Source organism: Rissa tridactyla, chromosome 8 (assembly GCF_028500815.1).
Source record: "Rissa tridactyla isolate bRisTri1 chromosome 8, bRisTri1.patW.cur.20221130, whole genome shotgun sequence".
In the NCBI taxonomy this organism is placed as follows: Eukaryota; Metazoa; Chordata; class Aves; order Charadriiformes; family Laridae; genus Rissa; species Rissa tridactyla.
The window spans coordinates 829,949-843,217 of NC_071473.1; the positions used below are offsets into that span (position 1 = coordinate 829,949).

General features: G+C 44.3%; 1 protein-coding gene across 1 annotated transcript; it reads left to right on the forward strand.

The window, feature by feature from the left end:
* The first annotated feature begins 428 nt into the window (after positions 1–428).
* NPTX2 (neuronal pentraxin 2) lies at positions 429–11,482 on the forward strand. Its single transcript, XM_054212659.1, has 5 exons — positions 429–923; positions 2,448–2,664; positions 6,183–6,427; positions 7,776–7,955; positions 9,870–11,482. Exons 1-5 carry the CDS (start codon positions 480–482, stop codon positions 10,095–10,097), a joined length of 1,314 nt encoding a protein of 437 aa, XP_054068634.1. The 5' UTR covers positions 429–479; the 3' UTR covers positions 10,098–11,482.
* Positions 11,483–13,269: the final 1,787 nt, after the last annotated feature.

Genomic DNA, 13,269 nt, shown 5'->3' on the forward strand with positions numbered 1-13,269 from the left:
TGCTGTCCCCGGGCTGGACCCCCCGCAGGAGACGGGCACCGACGGGCCGGAGGGCGCCAGGCGGCGGGTCCCGGAGCGGCGGCGGGGGACGGCAAGGGCAGACTGAGGCGCAGCGTGTCCGACGGGGACCCTGGGCCCGAGGCACCGGCTGCCCGGGGCGGCTCCCGGACCCGGCGGGACACCGCGCGGAGCCCCCGGCCCGACTCCGGCCGAGGCCGCTTCGAGCGGCGGCGGAGCCCGGCGCCCGCCCGGGGCTGAGGGGAGCGGGGCGGCCTCGCCCGGGGCGCGGTGCGGCGTCAGCGCCGGCTGCAGCCAACCAGCGCGCGCGGCGCCAGCCGGCCCCCCCGCACGCGCCCGCCCTGCCTATAAAAGCCGGGGGCCGGCGGCGAAGGCGGGAGTGGTGTGAGGCGCGGGGCAGGGGCGTGAGGTGGGTCCCGTCCGGCGCTCCCTCACAGCCGTCGCCCCGCTCACCGGCCGGGATGCTGCCTGTGGTCGCCGGGCTCCTGCTGGCCGTCGCCGCGGGCGGCCGGGGGTCGTCGTCGGCGGAGCAGGAGAGCCCGCCGGGGAGCCGCTTCGTGTGCACCTCGCTGCCGCTGGAGGCCGCCGGCGCGGGCTGCCCGGTGCCCATGCAGGGCGGTGCGCTGCCCCCCGAGGAGGAGCTGAGAGCCACGGTGCTGCAGCTGCGGGAGACCGTCCTGCAGCAGAAGGAGACGATCGGGAGCCAGCGGGAGGCCATCCGGGAGCTCACCGGCAAGCTGAGCCGCTGTGAGGGCGCCGACGGCAAGTCCGCCCCGGGGACGTGGAAGAAGGAGCTGGGCAAGGGCAAGGACACTATGGGCGACCTGCCGCGGGACCCGGCGCAGGTCATCGACCAGCTGAGCCGCACCATGCAGACCCTGAAGGACCGTCTGGAGAGCCTGGAGGTAGGGCCGGGGGTGGGCAGCCTCCCTGCGCTCCCTGCGGGGACTCGGAGCGCCTGGAGCTGCAACGGGGGCTTTGGGCCATGGGGTGGGCATGGCCAGTGCGCTTAGTCTTCCTTCGTGGAGATAAATCCAGACTGGCCGAGCCCTGGCCCTGCGAGTGAGTTGCTTGGTTGGCTTGTCTTGTTTTCCTGAGCGTTTATCTGCTCACTTTATTGGTAAAAAACCTGAAAGGCTCTTCTGTGAATGTGTTCTCCCACAGCAGGGGCAGGGGGGAGATTATGGTTTTCCTGCTTGTCACCAGCTTAGTTTCTGTATTAATATGCCTAAATCTCTCTTTCTGGGAATGTGACTTCATGGGGTTTGAGGTATAAAGCTGACGTCTTGGGCAGTAAGAGCTTGGCATATGGTGCTGAACAGACCAGTGGTAATGAGGAGATTGTGTCAGGCAGATTGTGAAGATAAGATGATGTATTTAGAGCTGACATAGAATGAAAAGAACCCGATTCTGTATGCCTGTGAATAGAAAGGGGATTTGGTCCAAGCCCACCAATAAGCGATTTCCGTGAGCCTTTGGACAGCACTTGTGGTGGAGTGGCGCTCATGGAAATACTGCATGGAGAGTATTCCCACAGGAATCGTGCTGGATGTTGTTTTGTGTTCCACAGCCTGAGAGCTACATGCCTGTCCTCCTGCTGTCCTCCAAACAGTCAGTGGTGATGTGAGGATGGCACGTAACTGCCTAAAGGTTATTCTGTGAGGTCTAAACACTCTGGACTGCTTTTCAAAACCACTTTTGAATGATCTGGTAGTGTAACATCCTTTTATTACTGTTGCTGGCTTTTTGAGGCATTTCTTCTAGGGCTGTAGGAGAGAAATGCCACTAGAATAATACAGTAGGTGGAACTATTGGTTTCTTTGTACCCTTGAAGATACCAGTGTTATTTCAGAGAGTGTGGGTTTCTTTTTTTTTTTTTTTTTCAGCTGAAATAGGTACTTTCCCTGGCTAATACTTACAGTTGATCTAAAGAACATCAGACTTCCTTACTCTGCAAATCAGAACTGAGGAAACTTTCACTTGGTAAATTTGCTTTTGAAGTAGCTTATTTTTTTCTTTAAAAAGAAGTAACAGTTTTTCTATTTACTTAGGTTGGCAATGACACTAGCAGTAAGTAAAGCAAAAATTGACTAATGTGCCACATGTACCCATACTAATGGAAGTGCATCAGACCTGGCTCCCTGTATTGATTTTATTGAACTTAAATGTATGAAGACTCCTTCATATGAAACATTGGAAGCCTCTAACAAAAGTGCCCTTTTGTTTCAGGACCTGCTTAGCTACAGCGCTGATAAAAGCACTGAACATGACAAGTGCTAAAAAGCAATGCCTCTTTTGTACTTGCTGGAGAACTCGGTGATCTTGCTTTCTTCCCTTTGAATCAGGAGCATATCTGCACTTCCCAGTTTCTGTTTTAGAAATCACAATCTTTTTTTTTTATCGTTTTTTTTTTCTTGTTTTCCCTAAAGCACCAGCTCCGAGCCAATGTGTCATATGCAGCACTGCCTAATGACCTTCGAGAGATGCTTCAACGGAGGCTTGGAGACCTGGAACGCCAACTCCTAAGCAAAGTGGCTGAGCTTGAGGATGAAAAGTCTTTGCTTCATAACGAGACGTCAGCCCATCGGCAGAAGACAGAGACAGCCTTGAATGCATTGCTAGAAAGAGTGTCTGAGTTAGAAAAAGGTAATCTGCTCAGAGTCTAAACACTTCCTCATGCTGATTAATTTTGTTTACTCCCTCCTTCTGGTGCAGTAGTCTAAATGTGGTCCTTGAGGAAAAGACAGTTAAGATGCTGGACTAAATAGTAGGTGACAGTGCAAATACTTGGATTCCCTTTTTGCTTTTGTCACGGGCTTCCTGCTTGACAGGCCTCTGCATGGCTTTGGCTTCCTCTCTCCTAATTTGGCATACGTGGGTGGTTAGCATGAAACTCTTAGTGTTTGTGGGATGGCAAGATGTATAAGGAGGCAAGTGGAAATAGGAAGAAGTATGACATTGGTGTCAGGTAAATACTTAGATAATGTCAAGTACACATCTGAGTAGGGCTGTCTGTCGTTATTTGAACTGAAAATGATATGGGCTAAATTTAATTAGCATAACTGCCTTTGATGTAAGGAATGGCATTTTATGCCAGAACCATTTCCTACTGCTTTGGAAGTATTGCTGGCGGTCGTTCCTTTTGTTGCTGGTTATGACTTTGGGTAACTGCGGGTACCTGAGTTGTTTCCTATCCCAAGTGTGTAATCTTCAGAGTTTACAGTAGATTACACGTGGTGCCACTGGGGGACACTCTCTTAATCCATGTCACTTATTCAGATACTTAGATTAATTATTACTGAGATCTCTATGCTTGAGTAGAGTCTGTTTATTTGAATTACAAATTCCCATGGAAATGACCTAAAGACCAGAACTGTCTTTCTGTATTGACTATATACACCTACAGAGCGGACTGTGTAGGACTAGCGTACCAGTAAATATCACTGCCCAATCTTTAAATGATTTTCCGAGGTGAGTAGGCTCTCTGCTTAAAAGCAGCTTAATGGACACGCTTTCAAAATGGTGCAAACATACATATCTCATGAATTTTAAAATGCAGTCTAATGGATCCATTTGTGTGATACTGTATCTTTTTTTTTTTTTTTTCATTTAAAAAGTGTGAAGGAGGGGAAAAGGGAAGGAGGAAGATGAGATCTTGTACTGGCTCTGCCATTAGTATCTCCTGAGAGCCAAGATAAAGCCTAAACTGGAGCTAAAGTTCAGGAGAACTAGTGGCCTGCTAATGTCTTATGTGGCAAGTATTGCTAGTCCTTGTCTCTGAAAGATGTGACTCATAACAGCAAGTCATCAGAAAGAGAGTGGTGGGAGAACAAGAATGCGTAATTTAGTTAGGTTAAAAATAGCCTGTTCCCACCTTTGTTTTTTGTGTGGGGAGAGAGGGCTGTCTTAAGTCTCCAGGGAAGTGAAGAATTTGGGCCAGGAACCGAGACACAGGCTTGCTTTTAGTTGTGGCTTGCTGTCTATTACAGCGCAGCTTAGCTGTTCTGTGCCTCTGGTTCCTCTGTCAAATCAAAGTGAGGGTAAGAATGATTTTGTAGATTAAGTGTCAGATGCCTTCAAATACTGCCTGCCTCTTTTGAAAATAGTATTTCTATTATGTTCTTATTTTAGCTGCCATATTGTTTAGCATCTCTTCCTGACAACTAACTGGAGTGTCATAAGCTCCTCATTGTACTCAGACTAAATAAATGGAGGAAAAACCTAACCTTACAACTTTGGGTTTTTTTATCTGTAGTTGTGACAGCTGCCTTAGTTACCAGTGGTGCAGAAGAGTTGGAAGTTTGTACAACTGTTCTGATTCCCAAAGTCTTCTGGTAATTCCTTTACTGCTTGTCTCCATTGACAGCAGTAGGTGATGCATTAAAAAGCAGGACTGGGTGGGGGAATGATCCTGCAACTCTTAGTGCCTGGACTTAAGTGTGGCTCTTGGCTCTGCTGGAGACATGAACTTGCTACATCTAAATGTATTTTCTTCATCTCTAAAAGGGAATAACAATATGTCTTGCCCATCTTATTAAAAAATAATTCAGATTCTTTAGGAAAAGGATTGTCTTATCCTGTGCATGTGCCCGTTGCCCGGAACAGGAGGGTCTTGTTATCATTTGGAATTGTGGATGTTTTAAAGTCATGAGAACAAACTGAAAAATATAAAAAAGATGAATATTGTTTGTTCTTTTCCAACCCATTATTGCTTCCTTAAGTTCTTTCACAGAGTGACTAATGCTCTTAATGGAGTATGTTTCTTTTTTTATACATGACGTTGTTTGTACCAGCCTAGTGGAGGTGGCTCAACATTAGCCCTAACACCCTGGGGTGGTTTTTGCCTAGAATTTGGAATATTTCAATTTTTGGTCTGTAAGTTCCTCAAGACAGATGCAAGCATCAGACAAGCTTTTTCTTCTTCCACCCCCTCGTTCTGTGAAAAATGCAGTCAAAACACCAGTTGCTTCTCAGAATGGGAAGTGAGAGAGTGCGAATGGCTTAAAAATTACATATGAGAATTGTGGCAACCTTTTGTGACAACAGCTCTTCATTTGCATTGGAGCATGAAGTTTGGCAAGGGGATTGAATTTGTTTTGGGAATGTGAGTAAAGGAAGCGAGTGGGACTCAAAAGAACAGGTTGCTAAAAGGTTGAGGGTGACACTCTACTACAGAACTGTGGGCTTTAATCTTGTGGCACAAGATTCCTCTCTTAATATCTAATTCTAGAAAATTACTTGTAAGCAACCACATCAGAATTACACACAAACATCAAAATTACACACAAACTGTATAATACAGAGTATTGCAACTTCAGAAAGTTTTGGTTTTGAGACTTCTCAATTTCATAAACATCTCTGGAATATCTCACTGGTTTTTATCATATCTTTTAGAAAAAGCTAAATAATAATTTCTGCTTTTATATTAAAAAAAGGTCTAATGTTTTCATCGTTCATAACTTTATGTTGCATTTTTCTTCAGGACACTTTGAACTTCAGTGTTATGTTTTTGTTCAGAACTCCTCCAGATTTGTCTATGGGACAGAAATCAGTTCTACTGAATTTGACTCTGCTTTCTGGAATACGTTAGCTTTTACTTATTTCAGATTGGCCACCTAAAATGAGAGCATCAAGCTGTTTCTCAGCCTGCTCTCTGTAAAATGGGAATGCTGCTGCTAGCTCCCTATGTAGCAGTAGTAGGAAAAGAAAAACTGGTTTTGATGATGCTATGATTTGAAGCACTGTGATGCTTTAATCATGAGAATACCAGAGAATCCATGTTTAGTAACAGTAAATATATTTTAAAACACTTTGAATTATTTGAAATAGGCATGCCTCCAGCCATGAACTAAGCAATCCATGAACGAAGCAATGAAGAAGGAAAATATTTAACAGCTTCTCATTAGTTGTGTGCTGTCTATTCTTTTGCTCTGAGTGAGGAAGAGAAATAAACAAAGTAATTATCATTATGTGTATAAAATCTAGTTGTATTTTTCTGTGCTGCAAAATCAACATTCAGTAATGCTACTTTGATATATGTTTTTTGTGTACGTCTCTAAAGTGATTAAAATTCCAAAGATTCTCACTATCAGTTATATTATTTCTTAACCTGAATTACAAATACATTGTTTTGTTTAATGTTTTCTTCCTCAATGTAATTCTAGGCAACAGTGCATTTAAGTCACCCGATGAATTCAAAGTCTCCCTTCCTCTTCGCACAAACTACTTATATGGGAAGATCAAGAAGACTCTGCCAGAGCTGTATGCTTTTACTGTGTGCTTGTGGTTGAGATCGAGTGCTTCTCCTGGAATCGGCACTCCATTCTCGTACGCTGTTCCTGGGCAGGCTAATGAAATTGTCCTCATAGAATGGGGGAATAATCCAATTGAACTGCTAATTAATGACAAGGTGAGAATCGACTAAGTCTTTATTTTCTACTTAATCAAGTTAAGTCTTGAACCCTTGGTACCTGTCTAGTAACTCTTTCACGCTCTCTGAGAGAAGCCAGCTCTGGGCCTTTCAGACCGTAGTATCTGTTTGCCTGTTGTTGTCCATTTCTTTGTTGCAAGTTCATAAAAGTACTGGAAACAAAGTCAAATGGTACATATACTTGTGTGTTGAGACAAGTATTTTATGAAACAGAAGCAATATTTGAAGCCACACTATTGCAAAACCTATGAGATTTAAGCCAGTTGCAGTATTTCTGTCTTTCTAATCCTAGAAGTTACGATATGTTAAAATGAATTTTGCAGCAGACAGAGAGCATGTAATTGTAGCTGGCTTTGTTATGCATAATGACTGAACATCAGTTTAAATACACTTTTTTCAGACTTCAGATACAAAAGCAACAACTGTCTTGCACTGCTTCCTGCCATTGATGGTTTTGGACAAGCTTCAGAATGAGGCTTGAGGAAAACAAGACCTCTTGGAATTTGGGGTTAAACCAGGTTATAAATACTTCCTTTCTCCCACCTTCGATTAGGTTTCCTAGTAACTTGCTGCTCTCTGAGGGATCAGGTGTTTACAGACCTACAACACAACTCGCGTGGTTCAGTTGTGTGGCTAGTTTAGGACTTCTGACAGTCCTATCACCCTCACAAATCAATAAAAGTGAAAAGCTGATTATTTTTAATGGTTCGTAGAAGAGAAGGAAGCTTGAGTCTGCTTATCCTCAGCAGTAACTTTTTCTCTTCAATGTTATGTCAGGACTATTAATGTTCTGTGGGGCTTTTCTTTCTCCCACATCACAGCTGCTCCATAGCCGGCTGCATTTCTGTCTTAATGTTGACTTGAGTAAGTTTCCAGATCAAATTCATTCCTCCTTATTCGGAGCCCTTCATAACAGTTCCCACAAGTTTTACTGGAAGCAGGCAGATCTGTTTGTCAGAGTTGTTACTGCAAATGAGCAACCCCAGATTTTAAGAGGAACTTAACGTGAGCAGCGGCTGGAAATTTAGGACTAAGCACTGAGATTCAAGCAACAAATGCCACAGATTAATGCGCAGGATCAGTGGACTGATAGCAGCTTAGACTCTGGTACTTGGGTCGTTTGATTCTAGATGAAACAAAAGCTCACATCTAGAATAAAAGCATGGCTGTATTCTTGAGCATGGGACAGCTGGGACAAAGTAGAAAGATGCGGAGTGACTTCTGCCTCTGAAGTTTTTGCTTCTGAGGACAGAGTAAATACTGTCCCTTTTCAAATGTTGTGCTCGACACTTGGTTTGCAACATGCATTATTCTGTGGTCTTCGTAGGTTGCCCAGCTCCCTCTCTTCATTAGTGATGGAAAATGGCATCATATCTGTATAACGTGGACAACCAGAGATGGAATGTGGGAGGCTTTTCAGGATGGAGAGAAGCTTGGCACTGGGGAGAATCTTGCTCCTTGGCACCCGATTAAACCTGGAGGAGTCTTGATCCTGGGTCAGGAACAGGTCAGTGAATGCCAGCGTGTTCCAGGGTTTGGAAAAAAACAAAACAAAACAAAAAAACCTCAAACAAACAAAATAAAACCAAACAAAAAAACCGCAAACTCCCCAAGCAAACAGCAGCCGTGAGAAATTTCTTTGGCAAACACTTGTCCTGTTGTATACACAGTATCAGAAAGATTAAAACAAAGCAAGAACTATGTAATGCAATCACGCACTGCTGTATTTTGTTTCACTTCTTAAATATTCAGAATATTAATGTTGCAGTTATTCCTATTCCCACTCTTAATGCTACAGTGTGCAGCTTCATCAGTGACCTGAATAATGCCTTAAATTAAATCCTTTGAGGCAGATTGCTGGTAACTAGCAATGTGGCCAGTGAAGTTACAGAAAAGGACAGAATTGGTGTATCCATTGTATGAGCAGTCAAAAAGGAGCTTGTTGAAAGTAGACCAAGTAAAATTGCTTTGATTTAACTTTTTTTTTTTAATTGAAGCCAAGTTGACTGTCCCCCATGGCAGTTTATTGGGTTTTCCCCTTCCTGTCCTCTTTATCCCAAGAATAGGAAGAATGTTAGTCCTTGAGCCCCAGAATAGATGAAGGAAAGCGTGCGTATGGGCGTGAGGGGGATCAACACCTATGTGCACTGGAGTGCATGTGGGTATATCAGAATCTTTTGTAATTTGGCTTGCTCTGCCAAACTCCCTCCAGACTGAATTCTACAGCTTTTCAGGTATGTAACACGTTTTTAGAGTAGTGGAGTCTGTCACTCCTTTGGAATTCGATGTCTACTTTAAAAAAGAGCCTGAAGTCAAAGGGAGGAACTCCAAATCAGATGTTTGGTTTCTCATTAAAAATGTAGGTAAATAACTTTATTAATGCAAATGCTAATAGAGTTTGAATATTAGTACTGCCAACAAAAAGCATGCATGAGGTGAAGGACAAGTCCTTTTTGAATATTTTGAATCTCACTCTTCCAGTTAACATCTTGCTAAGCTGTTGCCTGTGAATCGTGTCACTCTTACCTTCATGTTTTTTTTTTCTCTGCCTGTTCTTTGTATGATTATACATATACAAAAAAAAAGTAATGAGTAGCAGGAAATAGCCTTTCTCTGGGATTCCCAGGTTCAAAGTGGGGCAATGAAAAAATAGTTTTGTCCTGATATTGATTTTAATAGATACTTATCCATGACAGAATGGTAAATTCAGAATCCTAATGCACTCTGCAGAGCAGATACTCCAGCTCAGTATCAAGTGGCCGGCAGCTTTTCTGTAACTCTCTCGTGCTGTTTGCCTGTACTATGCTTTGGTCTATCCTATGCTATCAGTTTCATGTTAGCGTGATTCCACAAAACGTGTGATTTCTGTCCTTGAGTAGTGGATGGAGTGAGCAAACACTTCTAGGCTTATGCAGTAGCAGTTCGATGTAGTCATTTGATAGAACCAGAAGCCGCCTGTGCCTTTAGATCCCAAGGTCACATCTATGGCCCTGCTGGCAAGGGCTGCAGTTGCAGTTTAATCTATAGCCATAAAGCTTTGGGAGTAGTCTCACACATCTTTGCAGTTCTTTCTGAGGTTGTCCTGTGCCAGGCTTGCAAAATGCCTCCTGAATTAACCTCAATATTTAAAGCTGCCTTCCTGTTCTACTGCTTGGGGGCAGGGTTAGTTCTGCACAGCCTTTGTGTGATGCTGTACAGTTGCTACTTGTTGTTTCGAATTGTTTTGACACACTTCAGATTGGAGCTTTTAACTGTCCCACCTCAGTCAAAGTAGCCCTTCTGGAAACTTGAGGTTGCTGGTCTGTGTGACCTGGCTCTGCACCTCCTTCTAGCAGCGTGTCTGGGGGGGAGGGTCTTCAAGTTTGCAGAAGACAATGCTGACTAACCTTCTCATTTAATCCTAACTCTTGTGTGCCTAAAGGACACAGTCGGAGGAAGATTTGATGCAACTCAAGCCTTCGTTGGGGAGATGAGCCAGTTCAATATATGGGACAGGGTCTTAAAAGCTGAAGACATCACGAATATTGCCAATTGCTCTACCAACATGCCTGGCAACATCATACCCTGGGTCGATAACAACGTTGATGTGTTTGGAGGTGCTACGAAATGGCCTGTGGAGACATGTGAAGAGCGTCTGCTAGATTTATAGCTGCAATTGTTTCCCATTCAAGTGCCCCCTTTAGTAGGACAATCTTCTGTGCAATCTAAAGCACTTGTTTTTCTTTCTGCCCTTCCCCAATCTTAACTCCTCAAAAGAATAAAGAAATTGAGTAAACTGCCTCAGTGCAAAGATAGCTTCTAGTCTGGGGCGTTGAGCCTGACACTGGAAGAAGGACTTTTGGCTAGAGCAGCCCTTGCTTTCTTATGGCCTGATCCCAAATCTGCTTTGGCCAGCAGCAGCCTTTCGGTTAGGGCCAAGCATAGGGTGTCAGTTCTTCTGGCAGGGAGGGGAACAGCCATCCATGTTATCCATAGTACTCCTTTTGACAATCTGCAGCGCTGGCAAAGTGCTAAGATCAGCAGGCTGAATGTGAATCCTTCCTTCCAGTCTATTGTCTCCCCACTGAATCAAAGCCATTCTTTTTTAGCCCTTTTTAAAGACATCAATCCTTACACTACAGTGGTTATGGTGCAACTATGGGCAGAGCCGAACAGCCACTGTTTGAGTGCAAGGGTCTTGCTTTTTAATTTGCAGACTAGAAATCCTTATTTTATGATAAGGAGGCGATGTGTCTGAGACATGTATTCTAGCTCAGTTAGAAGAGAGGGCTGTGTAAGCAGCACGGCTCCATTGAAATAGATGCTTCAGGTGAGGTTCTGTCCCAGAGCCTGGCTTTTGCCAGCCAGGATCCCAGCGTAGGTGGGTCAGAGACTGTATTTGTATTTTCTGTAGGCTGAATGTACTGAATTCCTAGTGACCCGGCTTGTAAACTTTTCTCTATTGTTTCTCTTGCTTTAGTCAATGTCTTTATTTTTGAAAATATACAAGCTGTGATTAAGTGAATTTCCATTTTGTTTTGCTTTGAAAGGCCTTTTTATGAGCAAGTGCCAAAGGTCAGTTTCTGCTTGCTGAGAATCGCTATATATTTTTCCAGCATAAGTCTTCTGCACTGTTTTCTATGTTACTATAATGGTCCTATGTAAGATGAAAATGTGCTGTTTTTTCAATTCTTGTTGACTGTCTCTTCTGTAAGCACTGGGCTGACTACTATATTTTTTTTATCATTTTCTCTCAATATTTTGCAAACAATGTTGCTGTTTCCTTGACATTGATGTGACTTCTTGGTTCGTGGCTCGCAGATAGCAAATGCACTGTACTGGGAAAGAGTTAGTACTTTTGTTATTTAAAAGAAAAAGGATTTAAGGGGGGGAGGGGGAATTTATAAAGCTAAATATCATATTTTATTTTTCATATGTTTGAACTGTAAGAATAATATGGTGACAGTCCCATTTGTAGGGTAAAGTTGCATATTTCCATTAATATGTAGTATGCTGTTCTTAAAAGAAAATTCTTATAATGAACTTTTAATTAAAATGCACTGTAAAATGAGTCTTTTAATTCCTTTATAGTCACACAAGACACCAAATGTTCTCTTTCATAGCTGTTCCGAGCACACAACTGTCTCTCTAGACTGACAGAAGTGCAGACCTGTAAGAAGTTGTCTCTATTCCCTAAGCGTCTTAAGTCACAGTGTCCAACCCGAAGGGGCTGAGGTGTGTGTGACCTTATCTGGGGAGCGGGTGAGGCTCCCCCCAAGACCTGCCTCCTGCTGCTGCGATGGGCACTGGTGTGCACGGGGCCTGGAGTGCAGCAGTAACACGTCTTTGTACTTATTTTTACAGCCATGGGAAGCTGAAAGTATGAGCTCTTCTGGGTGGAAGTACTGGTTGTAGGTAACCACTGTGAACAGAACCGCGCAACAGTGAGGTGACTCGTTGCAATGGGATAGCCTGGCACACCACGTCTGCGAGCTGTCAAGTGCAGCGTCCGTGGGGTCTGACAGTAACCAAATGCTCCGCTTGGTAACTAACACGTTGAGGGTGCTGTCTGTAAGAGAAGAACCAGCGGGGGCAGAAATCTTTGTCCAGCTCTGCCATCTGTCTCTGGCCAGGGAGAGTTTGAGGTTTCCATGAAACATTACACAACTCAATTTCAAGCGTTCCCCTTCTCATTGGCCTTAAAGCAGACACACGACCCCACAACAGTACTTTCCCTGCCCTAAGAAAACCACAGCTAAAAAGCCCTTGATATCCAAAGATTGTGTCTCCTAAGGTCAGGGAGAATGCAGAATTCTCATCTCATATGGGCTGGAGACCAGCAGAGGCATCAGCCCTCCAGTCAATCCACCTTTCTTTATCAGCTCTTTTCAAAATAAACTGAATTCTGGAGCGACCTGTGGTGGGTTCTGCCCTTTTAGGAAATAGCTTTTACAGATTTGACCCTGTGCTTGAAAGGGGCAATGGTGACATTGGCTTGGACACTTTCCTGTACAGCGAGGAGCCTAGGGGCGGCCGTGGTCTGTCGTTTCAAACACTAATTGAGTGCTTGGTTTCACCTGGAGGTTGAGGGAAGCAGAGGGACTCTACACTGCAATTGGCTGCGTTGGTTGTTATTTAGAGGGTTATTTAAGCACAGCCCTGAGGTGAGCTGCCTTTGGCTCTGATTGAACAATGTGCACCTGTGCCAAGCCCCCTGCTGGGGGGTGATAGTGTGTGTGGAGCTCAGTGGGTTCACCTGGGGGCTGGCTCTGGGCGTCCTCCCCCTGTGCCAGCCCGGCAGGAGCCAAGCTTCTCCTCAGTGTGGAAATCCAGGCTGGAAGTGGGGTTTCTCTAAGGTATGTCAGGGTGAGAGGGTGTTTGGGGACATTGATCCTGTCGAACCTGACCTAGAGCTGGGTCTTTCTTCTAGAGATGAACAACTTGGTCCCTGGTTTTGGGGTTGGTTTTTGCTGGTTACACAACCAAGATGGTGGGGATTTGGGGGAGGGTTTGCATTTGGTTTGTTTTTAGGCACTGACTCTTTAGTAAAAGCCAATGCTAAGGAGTATATATTCTCTTGAAAAGTGTTTGTGTTTGTTTTTTTTTACTATAGGTATTCTTTCTTTTGTGCAATAGCACCTTTTTCATTAAAAAGAAAAGACATGTATTGATTTTTGTACCTTTATCTTGCGATGAAAAGCTACGGCTGTTACTCTGCTGCTCCCCGTTCTGGGAGTCACATGTTTTATGTGCATATATAAGCAGATGGCAAAACAGGAGTAAATATTACCATATTCCAGCATCTATAGTGTTTATGGAGCGTGGAAGTGACAAGCCAACCT